Source organism: Hippocampus zosterae, chromosome 8 (assembly GCF_025434085.1).
Source record: "Hippocampus zosterae strain Florida chromosome 8, ASM2543408v3, whole genome shotgun sequence".
In the NCBI taxonomy this organism is placed as follows: Eukaryota; Metazoa; Chordata; class Actinopteri; order Syngnathiformes; family Syngnathidae; genus Hippocampus; species Hippocampus zosterae.
In genome coordinates this window covers 10,766,379-10,788,886 of record NC_067458.1, presented here as the reverse complement: position 1 = coordinate 10,788,886, position 22,508 = coordinate 10,766,379, and the positions used below count along the sequence as shown (strand labels likewise).

Here is a 22,508-nt window from a genome sequence, read left to right as displayed (position 1 = left end):
TTAACACTCCATTTTAATTTGCACAAGTCACACTGTTCCGATCATTGATGTTTTGAGCTTGTCTCAAATTGTCCTGGGCGTCCAATCATTGAAATTGTTTGCATCTGTCCACTCATCACATACGGGTATACATTTTATATGCCCTTCGTCCACTGAACACCCTAAAAGGATTGAGTGATTTCCAATGCATTACATGCAATTAGGCTGGCTTTTAACTGCCGCACAAAACGCACGTTATTTCCTCCTGCCCTCACTTCACTTAGGATAAAGCTTTCATGTGCATCTGTGGCAGACAATGCTTTTTTGTGTTCTTTTGTGTGTGTGTGTGTGTGTGTGTGTGTGCGCATGTGTTTGTGCGTGCGTGTGTGTGTGTGTGTGTGTGAGTGTGTATTTAGTATAGTAATGCCCCCAACATTGGTAATATACTGAACTGAAATGGAACTCAGAACTCTACATCACTTTTTTTTAAAATACTCAAGTAAAAAGTTGCCAAACGTGTGAAGGATTAATGGACCATTTCATTACTTATTTATGCAGTTAGTAATTTAAACTTTATGCTTGTTCTTATCTCTGAATTGCAGGTCATAATTTTTCTGACTGTGCACTGTCCCCTGTTGGTGTGAAAGGGTAGCTATCCATGATCCAAAACGGGGGTGCCCTTCTAACACTGTAGTATACTATTATTATCATTTTGAATAATCTTCTTCATTCTCTTTTTTTAATTTAATTTAATTCTGCCCCCTCCCCCTTGAAAGATACTTTCATTCTATTTCCAATTGTAAATCAGAAATACAGTACTGCGCGAAGACAGCTGGGATAGGCTCCAGCACCCCCCACGACCCTAGTGAGGATCAAGCGGCTCGGTAGATGAATGAATGAATGAATGAATGAATGAATGAATGAATGAATGAATGAATGAGTACTTCCTCATATACAGGAATGGGCTGTATATCACGGAGCAAAGTAGCAGCTGAAATACACATGTTAAAATAACTCCATATGTGACTATACGATCAAATTGAATGAAAAAGAAATTTGTCAGATTCATCTCACATTCCTTTTATTTAGCTCCCACGTGTCCATCAACAAACAACAGCCTCAAGCACTGCTGTTTTGTTTATACTCTAATGAGCTGTAAAAGTTCTGCAGAAATAAACAGAGAACACCCAAAGCGGAGAAAACTAAACTTTAAGTGAACTCAGCCTGTGACAAAAGTCTCCATGGATACAGTGCTGATACGTTTCTTTTTCCTTGCTTCTTTCATACAGTTTGGCCCAGGGATGGGCAACTTGCGGCCCGTGACCACTGGCGGCCCCTTGATTAGGGTAATTTCCCATGCTCCAAAATTTTATTGTAATTCGTTTATTTATTCATTCATTCATCCATTTTCCAAACCGCTTAATCCTCGCTAGGGTCGCGGGGGGTGCTGGAGCCTATCCCAGCAGTCTTCGGGCAGTAGGCGGGCGACACCCTGAACCGGTTGCCAGCCAATCGCAGTGGTTATTCATTTATTTTAACAAATGGCAACTTTCCATCCATCCATCCATCATCTACCGCTTATCCGGGGCCGGGTCGCGGGGGCAACAGCTTTAGCAGGGAAGCCCAGACTTCCCTCTCCCTAGCTACTTCTTCCAGCTCTCCCCGGGGGATCCCGAGTCGTTCCCAGGCAAGCTGGGTGACATAGTCTCTCCAGCGTGTCCTGGGTCTTCCTCGGGGTCTCCTCCCGGTGGGACATGACCGGAACACCTCACCGGGGAGGCGCTCAGGAGGCATCCGAATCAGATGCCCAAGCCACCTCATCTGGCTCCTCTCGATGTGGAGGAGAAGCGGCTCGACTTTGAGCCCCTCCCAGATGACTGAGCTTCTCACCTTATCTCTAAGGGAGAGCCCGGACACCCTGCGGAGAAAACTCATTTCAGCCGCTTGTATCCGGGATCTCGTTCTTTCGGTCACGACCCATAGCTCATGACCATAGGTGAGGGTTGGGACGTATGGTAAACATTCAATGTATGTTTGCAAATCAAAACGGGGGACTGGGCAATGGGGAAAAACATCCAGAAAAAATACATATACACCTTTTTTTTAACTTAAAAATTAGAAAATCTGTGAAATGCAAATGTGCAGGTGTCAAACTGGGAATATACAACGACTGGACTTTGACAGGGTAGTTTACTGCCCTATAGTTCAACTTGAGTATGCCTTGTATTTATTTATTTTTTGGCGGATTTGGAATGATATACAGAAGAAACGTAGGGGTGCCCAATACTTGAACAAAAACATGCGGTATGCGTTTTGAATAAAGCAATATCGATAATTTTGTGGGATATAACATGCACCTGGGGAAATAGCATTTTTATAATCTAATGAAGGATTTTTTTTCATGCGGCAAAATATTCCTGCTAATTGTATTCTTGGCTCATTCATTGTAATTCCCCTCGATACTGTTCACCTATTAGATGCCGATGCGTATTTAAGGCTGCATTGGACTGGATTACATTTATAATAAAATAATATATGCCTTTGTTTTAGGGCGACTGGTTAGCACGTCCGCTTCACAGTGGAGAGGTACAGGGTTCGATTCCGGCTCTGGCCTTTCTGTGTGGAGTTTGCATGTTCTCCCCATGTCTGCGTGGGTTTTCTCCTGATACTCTGGTTTCCTCCCACATTCCAAAAACATGCATGTCAGGTTAACTGAACACTCTAAATTATCCCTAGGTGCAATTGTGGCCACGAATGGTTGCTCATCTATGTGTGCCCTGCGATTTGACCATTATTGCAAAATAACAATGTATTTTTAATATATTGTGCAGCCCTAAAGGATAGTACCCCAACAATATTAACATTCCGAATGAGTAGATTTTTGTGAAACCATGAAATTGAATCCACACTACCTGCTCTGAGGTCAGACAAATAAACCACTACATAATCCATGACCTGAAGTTTCGAAGTGAGAAGCTGGTAAATTATATAAGTAGACAAAGGAAACTTCCTGAACAGTTTCAGTTAAATATGAATATTTTACCATTTGCACTTGAGGACTACTTTATCATATAATAAGAAACATTGTTGTTTTGTTTCATAAGTAGCTACTGGGGTCAACTCCTGGTGTCTCATTATCTGTGGCTGGCATGGCACTAAAATACTGTGCATATAACTCACCACTGCTTTCTTACACTGACCTGCGACCTAATAAAAGTAACTGCAGTATTTATTGTTGCCTTCATTATCTACTGAAAAGAAAATACATGGGGGACGTCTGCCCACATTCCACCCTGTGTTGCAAATTATAAGGCATATGCTGATTTTGATCATTTTCCAAAGTAGCCAATGCGATTTTCAAAATAATAAATATATATATATATATATATATTTTTGTAATCTGATTATGTCAGAATTAGTTCTTGAAAAGAATAATTGTTATTTTATGCCCCTTGTCATGGTCATGCAAGCGTGAGCTGGGTGCGGACACGCTGCAGAAGAGGTGGGCAGGGTGAGATGATTTGAAGAACAAACTAGCTAATTTCGAGAGGGCTGTAGAAAGAGGATACGTGTGCTGACATTTTAAGAAATGATTCCGGTATTAGGAAGCATGTCGCAGATAATGTTATAATGACCCGTGGAAACTTTCTAAAATATTTGTGTATGTGTTTTTTGGAACCTTTGTTTGCACGGGTTAACTGAGGAATGTTTAGCTCTTGCGAGCATTTTGATCAAGTGTCACATTTTTCTTCTGTGTTTGTATGAAATAGTGAGGGTTATGGAGGTTATCGCCCATGGTAAGAAGCTGTCTTTGAATCCATACTTTGATGGCTTTGTGAGGAATTAGCTGTTCCAATGCTCAATGGCCTGGTCACAAATAGACAGTCACATACACACCTTTTGCTTCATGTGAACTCAGCTCGATTACTGTTCGGATAAATTGACGAATGGATGATGAACACGTCCCATCCTAATCTATCCACCTCATTTTAATGCCTACGCAGTTATGGCCATCATCATATGATTTTGCCTTTCTTATTTTATAAAAGGCACACGCAGAGAGCACTCTTCATCAGAGGACGACTTATAATGGATGCAAAGCTTTTATTTCATATGACTTGCATTTATTCCAGTTTAGACCAAATTGCTTGGCAATGTGTGCATGATACAGCCTCAGCAAAATCGAGAGGTTGGTGCCAGAGTTTCTTTCCTCGGCTCATCATGACACTCACAAACTCATTTTGTTTTTTCCAGCCTAAACTCAATTTCTCAGCATCTAACACTTGCGCTACAAACACTAACTCTGCCGGAATGTGATTTAATTGTGTCCAAATGGACATGTTTACAGGGAAGCTGTAATGGTTCTGTTGCTCCCGGTTTCATGTGTCCTTAATTATTATTGAATTATTCACTTGAGAGTGTTATGGCGCAGACAGCTCTGTCAGGTTTTATTCTCTGCCATCATTCTTGTGGTTTCCCATTACGAAGCTATTATCCCTCAATTTGCTAAGTATTTTAGCTGACATTTGAGACCAAAGTGCTAATGAGCTGTAAGAGGAACAGTTTTCTCAAGATATAAACTGAAATGTAAAGACTAATCTGTTTGAATGCAACATTTAACAGATTTTTTTTCCAGGGGACTGCTGGGCAGGGTAGTTTCAAATAACCTTTATCTGCTCTGAGTTTTTAATTATATATATATATATGTATATATATATATATATATACATATATATATATATATATATATATATACACACATACATACACACACACACACACTGTATATAGGTTACAGTTCTTGCAGTGGGTCTTGGAAGATTGTGTTCCTATTTATATGGAAAAACTTTGAGACAAACGCTCGAGTAAGAGATCTGTGTGGCATAGCGAAGCATCTGATGTACTGCAAACAGAGTTGAAACAATGGCCAGAGGACAAGAAGCCAAAGGCCTATTTGATGGCCCACAAGGGGGAAAAGGAGCACCCCTTCCCTTTTTTTATTTTAATGACAGCAATCTGTCTGTGACAGCCCTCTTGTTGGACACAGAAAGGCTGTAAGGACTTGGGGAACACAAGACAGATGATAGGAAATAAAAGCATGGAGACATAAACACAGAAGCCATGGCGTAGTACATTTTTAGAACGACCACCGTTTACTACTGGCAGATGTTTCACACGGACTGTCCCCAGGCCATCCGGAGAATTTAACCATTAAAGACACTTTCATGCTTAAAGCTCTTATTTGACAACAATTAAAACATTGCATTGAAATATTTGTTTTACTGTGCATAGTGACTGATATGCATTGGTGAGTCCACCGCCGTGTAAGTTGAAGCGTTACAAAGCATGCCTCGGAACAGCGTGATTAACATTAACAAGCGCCTCGAGAGAAAATCATACAATTCAATACATCATTTGTGTTCAATTGAATGGAAATTGCTCATCAGTACGTAGTTATAAATGGGATGACATTTACGCCCCCCTGATTCCTGCAGATGGCAGCAAAGTCTTTCCCGAGTAGCAAAATGAGGTCTCAAGTCTTGCATGTGGGGAGTACGTTGACTCCAATAAGAAACGAGACACATTTGGACCGGGACACAAGTCGAAGTGTCTTTCTTCACATTTTAATGAGGAATATGTTTTAATGACTCCTATTTGCTGTGGCTCGTGCTTCAGTCATGCTTAGTGGCAGGTAGATGGAGTGAACCCGTAGCATGTTCTCCAATGCCAACACGTGCAATATGATCACCGACTGCTGTGTGGACGTTAGTTTGTGCTTCAGTGCACCTCGGCTTCTCAATTCCAGCTTTTGATAGCTTCTTAGTGAATCAGTAGGCATGAGGCATGATGCCCGTGTGACACTTTTACTGTTCTGTCTGGAGTTGAAATGTCGGTACATGTCTTATTATAAAATGTGCTCATAAAGGCCTAATGGTGCATCATGAATATTTCAGAGACTTGAATACCATACGGAAACGAGCTGTGCGAGGGGAGCGACTTTAACAAGCCCCTTGCGTGACAGATAACCTCTGCGGCCGACCTTTTTCGTTCTTCTTTTGACTCTTAAAAAAAAGTGACTTGATTGGATTGATTCGTCATTTGCGACAAAAAGAACTTGGCCACGGGGCTGTGGATAATCCAATTTATCGCTTTGCCATTTATTACACATTTCTGTGGCTTTTGGGTCCACTGTCACATTGATTCAATGATTGCTTGCTTAGCTGGATCCTAATGAGCTACAGTCTGAATCACTGCATAATCGTCGCCCTAATTCACTCCCTCGTCAACCCTAACGCTCGGCCTGCTGGCTCGCCACGATAAAAAAAAGAAAGAATGGAGTGAAAGGCGGCACAGTGAGTAGACAATTAGGATCATCAGCCTTGAGATAGGGCGGCACTCGATGCGTATTAGCCTTCCTGGAATGGCATCTCGCCTGTGATGTCGAGAAATGTTGCTGCAGATCGCAGAAGTCAGTACAGTTTCCACACACAAAAAAAGCAAAGGGGATTTGCCATCCATTTCTTTTCCCTTTGTGACAGTACAACTTCCAAGTAAACAGATAAGGAGAAGAGCCTCTCTCTGGAGGATGGACGAGAGAGCAAATATGAGGAGGTGAAGGTACAACCTTATCAGCCGTTGTGCATGGCATTTATCCAGCTTGAAGAAGGGCTTAAGGAGACACCGGCATGTTTGTCAAGAGGCTGGTCGGTAAATATAGGAGGCAGCTAATCAGGCAATCTAATAACATAAAAATTGCACCATCTGTTTGCTTCATCGCTTGTGCTGCCTGTTCGTTCCTGCAGCGGATTTTTTCCAATAGAAGCTGTAGTGTAATTATGACTGATGCACCAAGTCAGTGCTGCTTGCCCTTGAGGCATCACGGTAAAAATATTTCATCGGATATCTGCGTATTTAAAACACTCCACGCAAGGGAGGTCATGATCAAGAAGCCAGATATCAAAACCGACAAGGTAAGAGGATGAAAGTTGGCGAGGCTACAATACGAGTTCGACAAATTAAGTTGCCTAAGTGATCTGAAAGACCGAGACTGTCAGTTAAATGCTCACAGAAATCACGTAAGAATGCGCTAGAGACTTCTGTGAGTCAGATGTGTTCGCGTTGCCATCATATCTGTTGACGCATCGACAATAAATAAAACATTACACAAAAATAGATGTCATTAGAGGACACCACAGAGGGAGTCTCGTGTCCAAAAAAACCCAAACATTGTCACGGGCGTGAAGTTTGCAACAGAGAACCAAGATTGACTTGTTTAGAAGGATCACACAAATCTTTGCACAACTAAGAAAAAATAAATCAAAATACTAAGTATAAAAATAATAAGACAATGAATAAAGTAGTTCATTAAAATTAAGTAAAAAGTGTTTGACTATTTTTTGTGGCTGTAATCGATCAGATGACAAATTCCTATTGCAATTGTATAATGGTTTATCTAACTACAACTGATGGTCATAGACAGCCACATTGTACAGCACCAGGTGTGCGCAGACTGTTTCATCCCCGCTTTGCATATTTTCGGGGAATCTATCCACCATTGATTTGGAAAAACTTACCTATTCGCTGTTTTGGTGCTCAGGCCAAATTCGACTCTTATATAGAAGTATTAGTTTCGTGCTATCTTGTGGCCTATTGATGCCAAGGAACTATGTTGAAGCGCGGAGAGGAGCTTCAACCCATCAACACTTTATTATAGAGAGATCATGTTTCTGCCATCTTGTTGTATGGATAGGCAATTATTTAAGTGTGTATATGATGTCATTTAATTTTCGACACTGCCAATCTCTCTCTCTCTCTTGTAACAGCATTTGGTATCACTATTTTAAAACTGTTATATCAAAACTTTCTGTTAAATATGGAAAAGCGAATCGCTGACGAGTTTTTCAGGCTGTTGGGGTGGCCCTCTGCCCTGTATCCCACTTGAAAAAAGCTGCCCCTGCACTAAGCTGCAACCAAATCCTATTTCCACACGGTTTCAAGTAGTGTCAAGGATGAATAATGTGATATTTCACAAATCGGACCTTGACACGGATGACAGACTGCAAAGCAAACCCCTTTTTTTTTTGCTCCTGAAACAGAATGATCTTTAGTCACCATTCAAAACACAACAATCATGTTGTTTTACTTATGAATAGTTTCTTTGCATACCTAGCAAAGCTCACTATATATTCTTATTAATTTTAGTTATTGTAGGTTTCAGGTGAGTTACACCATTGGGAGATGTGGCTGTCGTAACACCACACATTTTCAAACGCTCACATTTCAAGCCGCCTCCACACCTCCTCCCATTATTGTAATCATTTCTTTTGTAAATAGGTTGTGAGTCAACTCCAGTGTTATCTTGAGTTGACTGTATGTTGCAGGCTGCTAAAAATGGACAGTGACTCAATATGAAGAATGATTTAGAAATGTCATAATAAAATCAATCAAACATTGTACTGCACAAAATTCTGTGATTAAGGGCAAATAACCCAAAATCTAAATTGTGGACCAGGTTTGGCATGATACAGAATGACGTTCAAACCAGTCTACCTGCAATTCATTGCACTACGATGAATGTGTTTTTGAGGTCTGCTGCAACATAGTGAAGCAAAAAGGAGAAGTTTGGAAACAATGTTGCTATGATAATATGACGGTTTTCCATAATTTCCAATGTACTGTAGTTAGGGGGTTTGGGACTAGCATATTATTTTGTCCAACATCTCATTTTCTGTCGCGCATGTCTGCATTAGTCAAGGATGAGCTGGAATGTTTCCCAGCTGACGGATTTAGACAACGCATTTTTGTTAAAAAGAATATGCCACAGAATTCTGAGAATGCACTCATGAACACAAGTGTTATTTTTAAACAGTAGCCTACTGTAGAGGCCGATATATTTTTAAACAGTCCCTAGAATGTGGACACACGAGTTGAAGTTCAAACTTTTAAAGTATTTAAATGGTGAAGCCAATAGCTCTTTTAATTTATTTTTTTTAAAAAGATGAATTAAAGACAAGCATTGGACATTTCAGCTTTTATTTCCGGGTACAACTGAATAAATAATAAATCCCAGGAAATAAATGCAAAAATATTGTTTTGTTTTTGTTCAACTTTAGCTTTTCTCATGTTCATTTCTTTTGTCAATCTCAAATGTTTTCAGTCTCGAAAAGAATGAAAAGGGATTCACCTCTCTATTCCAATACTTTTGAAGAGTTGTGCAGCGGAATCTTATTATTTTATTTAGTTGGCCCCTTTTCAAAGTTTATCATCTCTTTCCATATAATGTTGGCAAGTCTGAGTAAATCCAGTGGTCATGTTAGAATATAAAATGCTGGGCAAACTGTTTTTTTCAGACAACATTTCTTTAATACAAAGTCAACATATCTACACACACAGTGGCTTCAAACCAATCATGTTTCAGTTAGATCTAACAATTTGAAAGTGACAGCACTCGGCCCTCACACAAATGAAAACGAGTTTGAAGTTCATCATTCTGTCAGTATGCTTGATTCTTTTGTTAGTGTCTTTATTTTCAGTTCATCCCACCGCCAGATATTCTCAAATGATTGTAGCAGGTGTTGAAACAAAGTCCGAAAAGTTCTATTGCACAAGCTTCCAAAGACCTCCACAATTACGAGCTTCGGGATGGGCGCTCCGATCAGTTCCACCGCAAGGATTTTTGTTCTTGATGAAACATGTCAAAGTTTCAGCTGAGAATGTGACTTTGCAGCACGTTTTTGGTTGTCTCGGTTTTGCCGTCATTTGTTTCACTCCGCTTCTGATTTCTTTCTGCATCCCATTAAACAAAAATCAGCAATGCTGCACATAGAATGTCAAAAAAAAAACCCAAAACAAAACACTTGTCAAATTGCAACAAAACTAGACGTGGTTTATTTGTCATGGCAACTGAACAATAACAGATTCAGAGGGAAAATTGCTGGGTTGACGAGCACGTTTGCTTTCTTTTGCACAACCGAACTGAAGTGTGTGATCAGTTGCGTCCAATTTTGACTGCAAAGGGAAAATAGAATGAAGAAGAAAAAAAGAGAAACAAATGGAACCTGTTAAAGGTCAGGGAGCGGGAGTGGAGAAAGTTGTTTCTCTGGGAAGAAAATGAAACAAAGATCAAGTTGGCGACAAGCAACTCCTTGTACAGTTCCATTGTATTATTTAAGCTCTTGAGGGTCCAATGATTTACAAATACATATAATCTATATATTTGTTTATTTACATGTAGATTGTTTTGTATATGTAACAAAAAAAATAATGACCACAATAATATGTCGGAAAGTAAATGAAAAAACAATACAAAAACCAAGGGTCTCAGCTTGTACACGATCATAAAAAGTACTGAATGTCAAATTTGGCAGATTCAAATAACAAAAATGGAATGGAATTTTCGATTTGTTAGATATCATGTGGGTAGGTTTCTTCTCAGCTGCAAAATAATATGGAATAAAGTAATAACAAACATTAATGGCTACAAAATAAAATCGAATGTGCAATTCTATTTAAAATGCAATGCGTATCCTCACCGGAACAAGGATGAGGATCCAAACGGGGCAAATAAAGGTTTGTTGCCATTGCGGGACACGCAGGATTCTTCGGTTTAAAAAATATAAATGCTTAAATGGAAAATTAAAAGGGAAGTCGCCTTATTTTCAAGCACTGGGCTGATAGGGCAAGACAAAAAAAAAAAAACCATGAGTGATGGATATATTTCTATAGTCTGCATTTAAATATATATGAATGTGTGCGTGTGCCGTATATATGCGCACGTACACACGGACATGTTATACTGAAGATTTCTAAAGTGAAAAAATAGAATGTCTTTCAACAGAATATGAACAAATAAGCACTTCTCTTTAGCTATTTTTTATCATTTTTTTAGAAAATGCAATACAACATCTCTGTTAAAAAAAAGAAAAGAAGAAAGTTTGTTATGTAATGCAAAATAAATCATCGTAATACAACACTGATGTTTTTTTTTATAATGTTACAATAACAATAAGGCTTTTTTGGAAATACAAAAAGATTCCACACAGTTCAGTCCATCGCTCCGGTTGTTTGACGCGCATCTTTTGGGAACCTTTCACAGAATCCAAAGAGGCGCATACCAAAGCATTGATACCTCAAAAAAAAAAAAAAAAGAAACAAGCCCGCTGACCTGATCGTAAGGAGTGACATTTAAATTAGTGCGTCAAATCCAACCTGCAGGGTTTTTTTTGGGGGGGGGGGGGGGCGGGGACTTTGTTCAAGTTCTTTTTCTTCAGGATGTGCAAGTTACTTGTACCGAAGATGTTCCTCGTAGCTTTGAGAGCTAACAAGGTCTACTTTCGTACCCCAAAAAGTACTAAGGGTTCAAGGAAAACAGCTTTTTAATGCAACAAATGAGTATACAGTGGATCGTAAAGGAAATGTTTCGGGTTTTGTAATTGAAATAGCCCCATTTTTTTTGGGTGTGTGTGTCTTTTGAAATGAAATCTACTTCAAGAGTCACACGTACATGAGATAAGCAGCATGTTTGGTTGGATTAAAAAGAAAAGAATTAAAAAAAAAGAAGAAATTGAAACATCTATCACTGTACGCAAAGGAAGGCTTTGTGGCCCATCTTTGTCGGGCTTCTCGATTTGTTACAAAGCTTCTCATCAGATGTATGTCTTGTCAGATTGACACTCCAAAGCTGGCAAAAAAAAACCTACAAAAAAACCAAAAAACTAAAAAAAAACAAAAAAAAAAAAACATGGGTCACAAACAACCAAGCCACTGCTTCTTTTTACAGGCACAGCTTCCCACAGTTCTCGATTGACTTTCAGGAGAGGGTCCAGTTAGTGAGAAATCCCATTTTAAGATATGTGATGTTGCTTTTTTGTCCTGACAACTTCCCTTCTGATCACGTGACGAGATTTGTCCTGTCACACTTTCTCCGAACAAACGTTGCTCATCATGAGCGTGTCCGTTTCTCTGCCCGCCCGAGACGCCGTCATCTTGCTCGCGGTTGACCGGCGTTTGGGAGAGCGAACCGCCCCTTTCGCAACCACAATTTGGTCATTTCTCTAAATATAACTCGCAAAATATGTTGGAAAGGGCGGGGCGGGGGGAGCGGAAAGAGTTGGAACTTCCTTTTCATCCAGGAATATAAAAAATCACGAGAGAAAGTCACTCGGTCTTGGCAACAGCCATCTCATGGGTACTTGCTTTGTACTTCGTCTGTTGTGTGACATTTCAGTGAAAGTTTACAATGTCTATATGGAAACACTTGAGGTAAGGAAAGAAGTCAGACACTTGGATCGCCCCCACAGCTTGAGCCAATGCTTCTTTTCTTGACTGCGGGGTCTGAGCTATCCTGGCCCGATTGAAATTAATCTGGTCGGAGTGATGTCGAAAAACGTGGTATCTTGCTTTGATGCGTCTGAATGAAGAATGGTGGTGTCGTTGTTGTTGTTGTGACACCACCGTTTCACAACTCAAGTTTCTATGGCTCAGGAGACTGTTGACGGGGTGACAGCACTCATGAGGGGGGTGGGGGGGTAAGAGATGGCTTTTACGTTGCATAGTGATCAAAGCTTCCTAAGTACTCCAAAGCGGCGTGATAGCAGAATTGGTACTCATCCTGTAGATTGTAGAAGAAGAACATAACACAGAGGGAGAAAAAAAAAAGATATCAGAAATATAATCTCTACAGTACTTTGAGCAACGCTTTGATCGTCGTGTCACTAAAAACAGCCGCTTTTTAATACAGATTATTTCCGGAAAAGATATTTAATGCGAGTACACAGCTCATGTGCGGTAAAACTTTGTGGAGATCATTTAATCGCGACTTCCACTCAACTTTAATTAAATTTAGCTGCCCTCAAACAAAGTTGAGGACATTCATGCACATTCTGTTCAGAGGCAGGTGGTCAGCAGATCCCAGGTGGGCCGGCGCTCTGCTAACCTGCCGCAACACAGGCGGCGTTTGAAGCCAGGAAGCGCTGTCTAAAGATAGGTACCCACGGTCAGGGCAGCGAGGCATCAAGGACCGCTTGAAACCAACCGCACTTCCTGTTTAATGAGATGCCGTCAAACTGCCTCTGGAACACGCGCTTTTATCCCCCACTGGTCGAGAGGGCTGCCATGTCCACGTTGTTTAATTAGATTCCCCACAGAGGGCATAACCTTTCATATTGCATATTTCAATTCGAGTCGTTAATAATGTGTTTAATTCCAACCGTCTGTTGAATATCCAATCACTTTGCTGACTGTAAACTGAAATAAAGAGGAGGCCAAAATGAGACGGCAATAAATAAATAGCAAAGATAATTAAGTATGTAGAAGCAGAGCACGCAACTTGAAAGGCATGGTACACGAAGACCATAGATTGCTAAAATAGATCATTTTGAGTTGCCATGGTAATGGAAGAAAAGAACGCGAGCCAGTGAACACATCGGGTACGGTGAATCTCAAACCGTCTCTTCATAAGAGACTTGCCAGAACAAAACAAAATGATTGAATTCCAAAAATAAAGAACACACTAAACCACTGTGGTGCCATTGGTGAGATGTTAATTGTGTGTAGGGTAATAGATGTAGCTGATAAATGAATTAGGAGTGGAGGAAGTAATTACAGATAAAAGTCGGGCCTTCATATTATCTTTGTGCATGTTTGGTTTTGAAAGCTTTTCAGCAACCAATTTATTCCATTTTGTTTGAAGTCACATTCTGATCAATTTACGGTGGCCCATTTTTCTTGAAGTTCCAAGCCACAACCATATTGTAGGTTTGTCTTCCTAGCTGGTTATGACGTGATTTATTTGTGTGCGTGTGTGGGACATCTGACCTCAGTCTGGACCATTGCTGGCCTCTGTGTCCGGAGCATCTTCACCGTCTGGAAGATATCAACAACGCCTTCGTAACGCATTCGCTCCAGGACGATGCTGAGGGTGATGAAGACGCCGGTCCTGCCCACACCAGCGCTGTCGGAGAGAACATCTCAACGAATTAATCAAGCATGGAAATAACACGTAGGCCCATGCACAGGTATACACACACAGGCAAGTTGCAACATTAGGAGCGCTTGCAAATGAAATACAATCATCTTTGACCCCCGTCTGAAATGCATGTTGTGCAATGTCAACTTCTTGGCTGACAAAGGGCAACTAATTGAAAATCTTGATTACCATCAATCCAGTGGCAAGGTCAGAGTAAAGATGACAAGGGTGCAACCAATCGAATTGTGAGCTAAATAACAAAAACATCTTGACATCTTTCTGGCTGCAGCTGCTGTCCAGAAAGACAGTCACTTAAACAGGAAATACTTCAAAGCCGCCTCTCTAAGCTGCTTTGCTGCGAAATGACTTCCACTCCGCCAATGGAACAATAATTGATTTGACAACAATTTTATTTGGGCTTTCTCCAAATGCTAAAGCTATTTTGTTGACTGTGTCTGCATGTGTCTGTGTGAGGAAGAAAACTCACTTTTGGACCCAAGTGTTTTGAGACCATTAAAAAAAAAAAACCTTCAGGTGTCACACACAGCCGTTCTGAGCTGACCCATCTCTCCAGCCACCCACGAACATCCTCCCTGACTTTCATTCCTGCTGTATCGCTTAGGCCACCCAAAGCCGCTTCCAGGGAGTCGATCAGAGCTTTGTCACATGGACTCAAACTCCCCTTCCTCGTGCTCCTCTCTCACCAATAGCATCCACTCCCCAAATAAGAAAGGGTGGACGAGCCGTGGCCGACTGAGAGGATTTGGAGTCTCCCATTCACAGAACGTAATCAGGCAATTAATGACAAAACGCACAAAAGTCTATTAGACAGTGGCTGAGGAAAAGAGTGGAGGCAGGGGTGGTGTGGGGTGTGTGTGTGGAAGCGGAGGGCTCGGTGGGAACGGAATAAAGGATGGCTGGGAGAATGAATGGATCGAAATGAAATGAGGGAGTAGAGCAAAGGATTAGGAACTAGAAATTGGGATGACAGATGAGGAAGGCGCCGACTAAGGGAAAAGGACAATGCCTTCAACCAAGAGATGACAAAGCAAGGCGGGTGCAAAGAATCCAATCTTGGTATCAAACGCTGAATGACACGTACTCTAAAAAGATAAGTTGGATATAAATAGAAACAAATAATAAAAAAGCAAGCGGATGAAAAATAACTCCCTCACCAAAATACTTTTGAAAAATGAATTAATTGAGATTGCATGTTAACCTTTTGGTTGTATGGCAGTTCAAGGAAGATGTCTCTTGTACCAAAGACTTTCAAAGATCTTGAAGGGAGTTGTTCGGAAATCATTTTTCAACCCCTCTGTATATTATTTTACCATTGGAATGACCTTGTGCAGAGTGCAGACCATCTCTCGGTACTGTTAAAAAAGTGACAAATCTGTTTTTCAGCATGAATGAGTTTTCTTTCCTTGGCCCAACTCGTCCTATAAACTCAGTGTTGTGTAATTCTGCGAATGAAACCAATGAACACATAAACGTCAAAGCAAGAAGTAGTGCTGAAGGGATGACTTTAGTTCCGTAAATATAAATGCATTTAGTCTCCTGATATTTTTACAAAACAGTGGGCCTTTTAAAATGGTTGTGGATTTTCCTTGAAATTAAATTGACAAGATCTACCTACACTGGCAACGCTTACAAATCTCAGCAGTCCATTTGATAGCTGGCGACATCATTTTCCTAACATGGGGAAAGGTGACGTTATGTTTGACGCCCCACAGCATATTTCTCCAAACTATTTTTTGATCAGGAGATCAAAAATGATCAGGAGATGGGGGTTTCCATTTTTTAGTTACAAAAGCTAGAAGACGTATCCTTCTCAAGTCTCATCACTAAATATGAATAATCTGAATTCTGGATTAAGACCACAAGCAAATATCAGTCCAGCATTCAGAGTTAATGATGTAGGTTACCTTGGAATCTACACCCCGGGTATTAGAATCCATCATGGATCATAAAAACAAAAAGAATGGCTGTTTTATTTCATGTTCCTCCCTTTTGCAAATGCCAAGCTGCATCTCAGCCTTATCAATTATGAAAGAAATGGGCCTGTGGAGGTCCACAGGATTACCATGGCAAAGAGAGTGAGTATAATACTTGGTGATGCTGTGAGGACTATGCCACAGAGTGTTTAGTGTTGGTTAAAAAAAAAGAAAAAAGTGACTGTCTTTGGTTTTCAGCTTGTCATGAGATGCAGAGGTTGTTCTCTTCAACAGAAAACCTTATTAACGGTTTAAAATAGATTTTTTATTGCTTTATTAATCAGTGACAGCCATTTTATAGTCCTTCCTTTACCCTACCACGTGATTTTTTTGGGCAAAAAAAATCCACGTGTTTTTTATATACTATATATATATATATATATATATATATATATATATATATATATATATATATATATATATATATATATATATATATATATATATATATATATATATATTCATTCATTCACATATATTCATTCATTCATTCATATATATATATATATATATATATATATATATATATACATATATATATAAGTCCTTGGCAGTGGACTGAAGTCTGAAACTCAGGTTTTTTTTTCCCCGCAACCAATTTAAGAGTGCTCCCACCTGCAGTGGACAGAGATTGGTCCATCCTGTCCAAACTGCTCCTTGGTTTTATGCACCTGGCCAATAAAATCAATGAAGCCCTCGCCGGATTTTGGAACGCCTTGCTCCGGCCAGTCGGTAAACTGGAACTGCCTTACTGTCCTGGATTGGCCATCCTACCGAAACATGGAAGAAGTGAGAGTAGCAAAGAAAGACTGCCTAATACAGACAAAACACACACACACACACACGCACACGCACACGCACACGCGCACGCACACACACACACACACACACACACACACACACACACACACACACACACACACACACACACACACACACACACACACACACACACACACACACACACACACACACACACACACAGAGTGGTTAAAAAATACATCGTATCAATAAAATACATTGGAAATCAGTGATAAGTGTGTAGTCCCTGCAAAGTGTTCACTGGCAAGTGGTGCAGAAATGCACCTTTAATCTTCGGCATCGCAAATAACTGTTTCTTATTGAAACTTCATTCATTTTCTGAACTGCTTAACCTCACACAAGGGTTGTGGGCGTGCCTGAGCCCATCTCAGCCATCTTTATGATCTTGCCATAGCATCAGCCAAGATGTCGTTTTCAGAAACTCAACAATACAATTTGACACAGATTGATTGTGAACACAGAAAAAAGGTTAGATATTCAAAATCAGTGTTTGCCATCCAGCATCGGAAGAAATATGTGAAGGTTTTAAGGGAGACAAGTAATATCCTGAGTTGGCTATTGATGTGATTGATGGTGGATGGAAAAACCCACCACATTAAATGTCAAAGGATTAAATTCCCAAGTAACAGTATACCTTCACCACTAATGGGCACATTTTGTGTCAAAATGAAACACATCATCGAGCATTTGCGGAGGTTGAAAGTGTCATCGAATAAAACGTATACTTGTCTCGCAATATGATTCAGTTTACTCTCCTGCTGCTTTTGTTGGTGTGTAGTGTGCGATGGCTCCCACTTGAAGCTAATCAATAGTGCATTGGGATGCCACGCGTCTTGTCCCAGACACCGTGTAGAATAGTGTAATCCTGTGATCGATAGCACAATTTGACGGAAGAGTGTTGAGGGAGAGGGTGGAGGCTTAAGAAGCGAGACTAAATGACTAGTTTAGGCTGTGGGTTTGGATGATGAAAATAGAAAGTGATGTCCCTGCTTCAACCACATTGCTCTTACTGCCTCCAGTAGTTCAGATGCAACTACAAATAAATATGCCAACAAATGCGAGCCTTGTTTTTGTCGCAGAAATGCACAGCACGTTTTGTCAGGTTACCATGAAACAAAACTCTTTTCCTGTTTTTGAAGGAAATAGGAAGTTGATACATAATACCTTATTAAAAATATTAATTGACATACCACGGCTTCGCCATGGAATGTATCAGCCATGCGGCACATTGATCAAATGACTGCTTGAGAAGAATTTCACTGCCGGATAACAATAATATCATCAAATCCACAACATTCGCCTTTTAATGGTTTTAAATCGTAGCTGTTGGTGTTTTCAATGGCTTTTCGTGCCTCAATGTGCTCTTACATGTTTAGTACACTGATTCGATCGCACTCATCTGCATACACCACCTGGTTTTGTACACGTCATGTTTGTCTTGATGTTTTGCTACACATGTTTCCTTTCTTTTCGTCCTTTGTCTTTCATCTGCAAAACATCACGCCTCAGTCGGAGGATTAAAAATAAAATGAGAGAGGCAAAGGCAAAGGCAACACAATGGGCCACGTGCTCAGTAAGGAGGGGTCGGGGGAGGAATCTTAACACACAACCTGAGGGCCCGCTCTGCGTGTCAAATTGTGTGATTAAATACGTGACTCGCTCGCGAGATGTGAGTGTTGAGGCAGGCGCGCGATGCTATTTGCAACAGATTGTGCGCAAGCATACGCTCATTTAATCAAACAAACATGTAAGCATTGACAACACTGTATGGGGTTGATTCTAGTTGTTTCCCCACTAGGCGCAAATGTTTTTCCGAATCTAAATAGCAGAACGTACACCCATTTCTCTCCCGGGCAGCTACAATTGAAGCACTTCTCGCCAATGCCTTAACATCTTGAAAAATTAACATGCACTATCAGTTTCAAGCTGCCTCATGTTGGTTTTTCTCCAACATTGATGATCTGCGTCAGTTAACTTGCTGCTGTAGCTGATCTTCTCATATAATAAAAGAAGACCTTATGAGACGAAACGACAATGCTGAACAATCATATTTTTTACGCTGGTGTTAAAATTGATTTTTATTCCAGAGATACTGTGATTAATAATGTGCTGTTATGTGTGACGCTAGATCAAAATTGGCCCTGTCAAAGAGGTTCATGTTGATTTTGGGGGAGGGGGAAATGCAAAAACCCCAATAAATAAATAAATAAATAAAACCGCAGCGCAATTGTAATGGTGAACTGGTCCAATTTGTTGTTGTAAAATTTTGGCTCTGCATTTTGGTCAAATGTAATTCAATTTGCTTTTCTTTACCTTTTATCGTTAGATTTGAATACAGTATTATTTTCGTCAGCATCAGCATTGTTTGCGTGTGCAGCAGAGTTCACGGGTATAAATAAAAATAATTGGATGGTTGGATGCTGTTGGTAGACCAGCTTACACTGCATTCATACGCAATTACCATGATGTACTGTATCTGTGCATGATTGTGTGCATACTACAATATGACACGTGCGTGTGAGGGGTGGTTGATTTGCAACAGGAAGACATTTAACTAACTAGCTGCCACACAGCCTGGGAAATAATTGCTGATGTCAGCCTTGTTGGAGAACAGAAGCGGCTTTACGTTGTCGCTGCAGTGCTGCTGCCATTTGAAATTATGCCAGATAATTGGGCTCAGAATAAACCCGGCAATTTTTTTTTCTTCCAACACTTACGGTTCCTAAAAAAAAGTGGTTGCAAAAGCTGGGAACACTGATCTTGATTTGCGTTTCTGATCCTCTTACCCTGGCGTCTGTGACCTTGAACTCTCGTAGGATGTACTGAGGCATGTTGTACTCAGCCATGGGATCCACCACAAAATATTGATACCGAGCAGAGCGCTCTGCTGGCCAATACTGGTGACACTTTTCCTGCATCAACGGATAAAGACGTTTAATCGTGGCTAAAATGGATCATACCATTGATACGAGTTGAGTGTGTGAGTTCATGTCATACCCTTCCCATCTCTCTCAGTTTGGTCAACATGACTACAATGGTGGAGTTATTCTCCCAGAGCATTCTCCAGAAATCCTCTGTAGTTTCTGCCAGAGGGCCCTGTGTGGCGATGTAGGCTTTCTGTTGCCTTTAGAAATACAGTAACATAATGTTATGTTACGTTATTTTACATCAGAAATAATACCGTAATCCCTCCTTTATCGCGGTAAATGGGGACCAAAACCACCCGCGATAAATGGAAATCCGCGAAGTAGCGCCCCCCCCCCCCGTATATGTACATGTGTAAAAAAAAATATTTATAAGGCCAAATTTAATGGTATACTGCATAAACTGGTATATGGTATATTACTGCATGTAAATGTTGTTGTAATTAACATAACTTAATGCTGTATACTAACTAACTAACCTAACTGATACATGTATCAGTTAGGTTAGGTTAGTGTATGAACAAAATACAGGCAACATATACATGTAGTACTGTATATGTTGCTCTATGTGACTCGCTGTTGTTTTGCCGACTTCCACTGCTTCTCGTGGACAGTTTGCGGACTTGTTGTATATGTTGTAAATATGTTTGAAAAAATCTGCGATGCACTGAAGCCGTGATAAACAAACCACGAAATAGCGAGGGATGACTGTATACACCTGTGTGTGTGTGTATAGAGAGAGAGAGAGAGAGAGAGAGAGAGAGAGAGAGAGAGAGAGAGAGAGAGAGAGAGAGAGAGAGAGAGAATAAAAATAAGCTTGAGCATGAGCCACAGACATGTCAAGTAACTGTTACATTGCGACTCTGTATACATGTATACATTCTGGTTACTTCTGAGGCGCATTCTTCTATTTTCAAGTTCCCTCTGGTTGCGGGTTGTCCTTTTTTTGGGAATGTGGCAAAACGCCCAAGAAAATGTTGACCACTTGCTTGAGTCCTTTTCACAGTGTATGCTGAGGTTTCACATGACAATATGCATGACTGTGGTTCAAGATTTTTGCAACTTAAGACTCTTGAATTGTACATCTTTCAAACATGTTTCAGTTCTGAGGTTCCACTGCATAGCCAAGCCCTCCTGCCAGTAATGCAAACTCTTGTGCAGGACCTATTGCTGCTTTAAAACCTTGTCTTCCATCTGTGCCGTTTACGTATACTTTGCAAAACAAACAAACGAAAAAAGCTGTCCTAACAATACACACAACCACATCCTCCTACCTGTATCCATCAATAAAACTGGAATTAATGTAGTCAGATCCTTCCAGGCCTCTGATTGGCTGCAGGCAGACACGCGTGGTCTCGTAGGGCATGATGTTGACCAGGCGATTCTTGAACTTGTTGCAGGGTAGGTTGGCACTGATGAAGCGTGACGTGTGGGCTTTGGAGTTGGCCAAACGCTGGCAACACAAAACAAGGAGGAATATTGAGAAATGAAGAGCTGACAAGGTTAGCCAAAGAAGTGGGCAAGAAAAAAAAAGAGCAAAAAAAAAAACGGCAGAGCGAGCATTGGTGGAGGACAAATGAAGATAATGTAGATGAGATATTTTTATGCCAGACGTGAATCAGACTGATCACTAGCCTGATTGTTAAGACACATTGATGCTACAGTTTTAAAGGCCTGCATATTAAGTATGCATTCCACAGAAAGTATGGTATTTTAGAAATGTTTATCTTCTTCTTTAAATGACTGCGTCTGGGAGGTGCTTGATATCACTTGCGGGGATCTATGCCAAACACAAACACACAAACAAGTTTGTAGATAAAGAATGAAGAAACTATTTGAAAGTGGGTCACTGTCTCTGTTGATAATTGTTGCAATCTATGAAAAAAAGAACAACCAAAAAAACGTTGCAGAGGGATATTCATTCATTCATTTCATTCATCTTCCGTACCGCCTCATCCTCACGAGGGTCGCGGGGGGTGCTGGAGCCTATCCCAGCCGTCTCCGGGCAGTAGGCGGGGGACACCCTGAATCGGTTGCCAGCCAATCGCAGGGCACACAGAGACGAACAACCATCCGCGCTCACACTCACACCTAGGGACAATTTAGAGTGTTCAATCAGCCTGCCATGCATGTTTTTGGAATGTGGGAGGAAACCGGAGCACCCGGAGAAAACCCACGCAGGCCCGGGGAGAACATGCAAACTCCACACAGGGAGGCCGGAGCTGGAATCGAACCCGGTACCTCTGCACTGTGAAGCCGACGTGCTAACCACTGGACTACCGGGCCGCCCGAGGGATATTCAAACTAAGGATAAAATTGATCCAGCAATTATCCAGTAAATTACTTTAATTAAGGATTAAATCAAAAGTTTGTCTCAAAAAGTTGAGAGCGTGTGGCTTAATTAGGAAAACGAAAAACAAAATGGGCCCAAGTTTGCTGCCTCAACGGGCTGGCCTACAAATACAAATTCAGTAAGTGATGTTACCTGTACGTCTCCACTGCTTAGCTAGCAGTTGGTGCATATAAAACAAACAAACAATATAGCTTCTGACTGGACGCTCAACAACATAGAGTCATTTCAAATCTCAACCTCCCTTTGGGTGACGTGCAACAATTTTTTTTCTATTTAGTTGACATCTGCTTGATAATGAAATGCTACATCCACCAGAAATAATTCAAACAAATCTCACTTGCTTTAACTGAGAGAGCGACATTAGCTTCTTTTGAACAAACCTTACTTTCCCCGTCAAGTTGTTGACAGTACAAAGGGTGGGGGAGAGTTTGGGTTTTGTCAATATGTCCATTCACATTTCCATTTTTAAA

At 40.7% G+C, this 22,508-nt stretch overlaps 1 protein-coding gene across 17 annotated transcripts in view; it reads right to left on the bottom strand.

Annotated features, from left to right (window-relative positions):
• Positions 1-11,216: 11,216 nt before the first annotated feature.
• The window catches only part of ptprsa (protein tyrosine phosphatase receptor type Sa), a 223,294-nt gene continuing 212,002 nt past the window's right edge, over positions 11,217-22,508 (bottom strand). For all 17 annotated transcript variants that reach the window (XM_052074413.1, XM_052074418.1, XM_052074423.1 and 14 more), the window contains 6 exons: positions 20,960-21,138; positions 19,759-19,885; positions 19,548-19,673; positions 16,555-16,709; positions 13,795-13,930; positions 11,217-12,589 (listed from right to left, as the gene is read on the bottom strand). In XM_052074413.1, the coding sequence (XP_051930373.1) occupies positions 12,521-12,589; positions 13,795-13,930; positions 16,555-16,709; positions 19,548-19,673; positions 19,759-19,885; positions 20,960-21,138 (792 nt within the window). In that variant the 3' untranslated portion in view covers positions 11,217-12,520. The remainder of the gene's footprint in view (positions 12,590-13,794; positions 13,931-16,554; positions 16,710-19,547; positions 19,674-19,758; positions 19,886-20,959; positions 21,139-22,508) is intronic.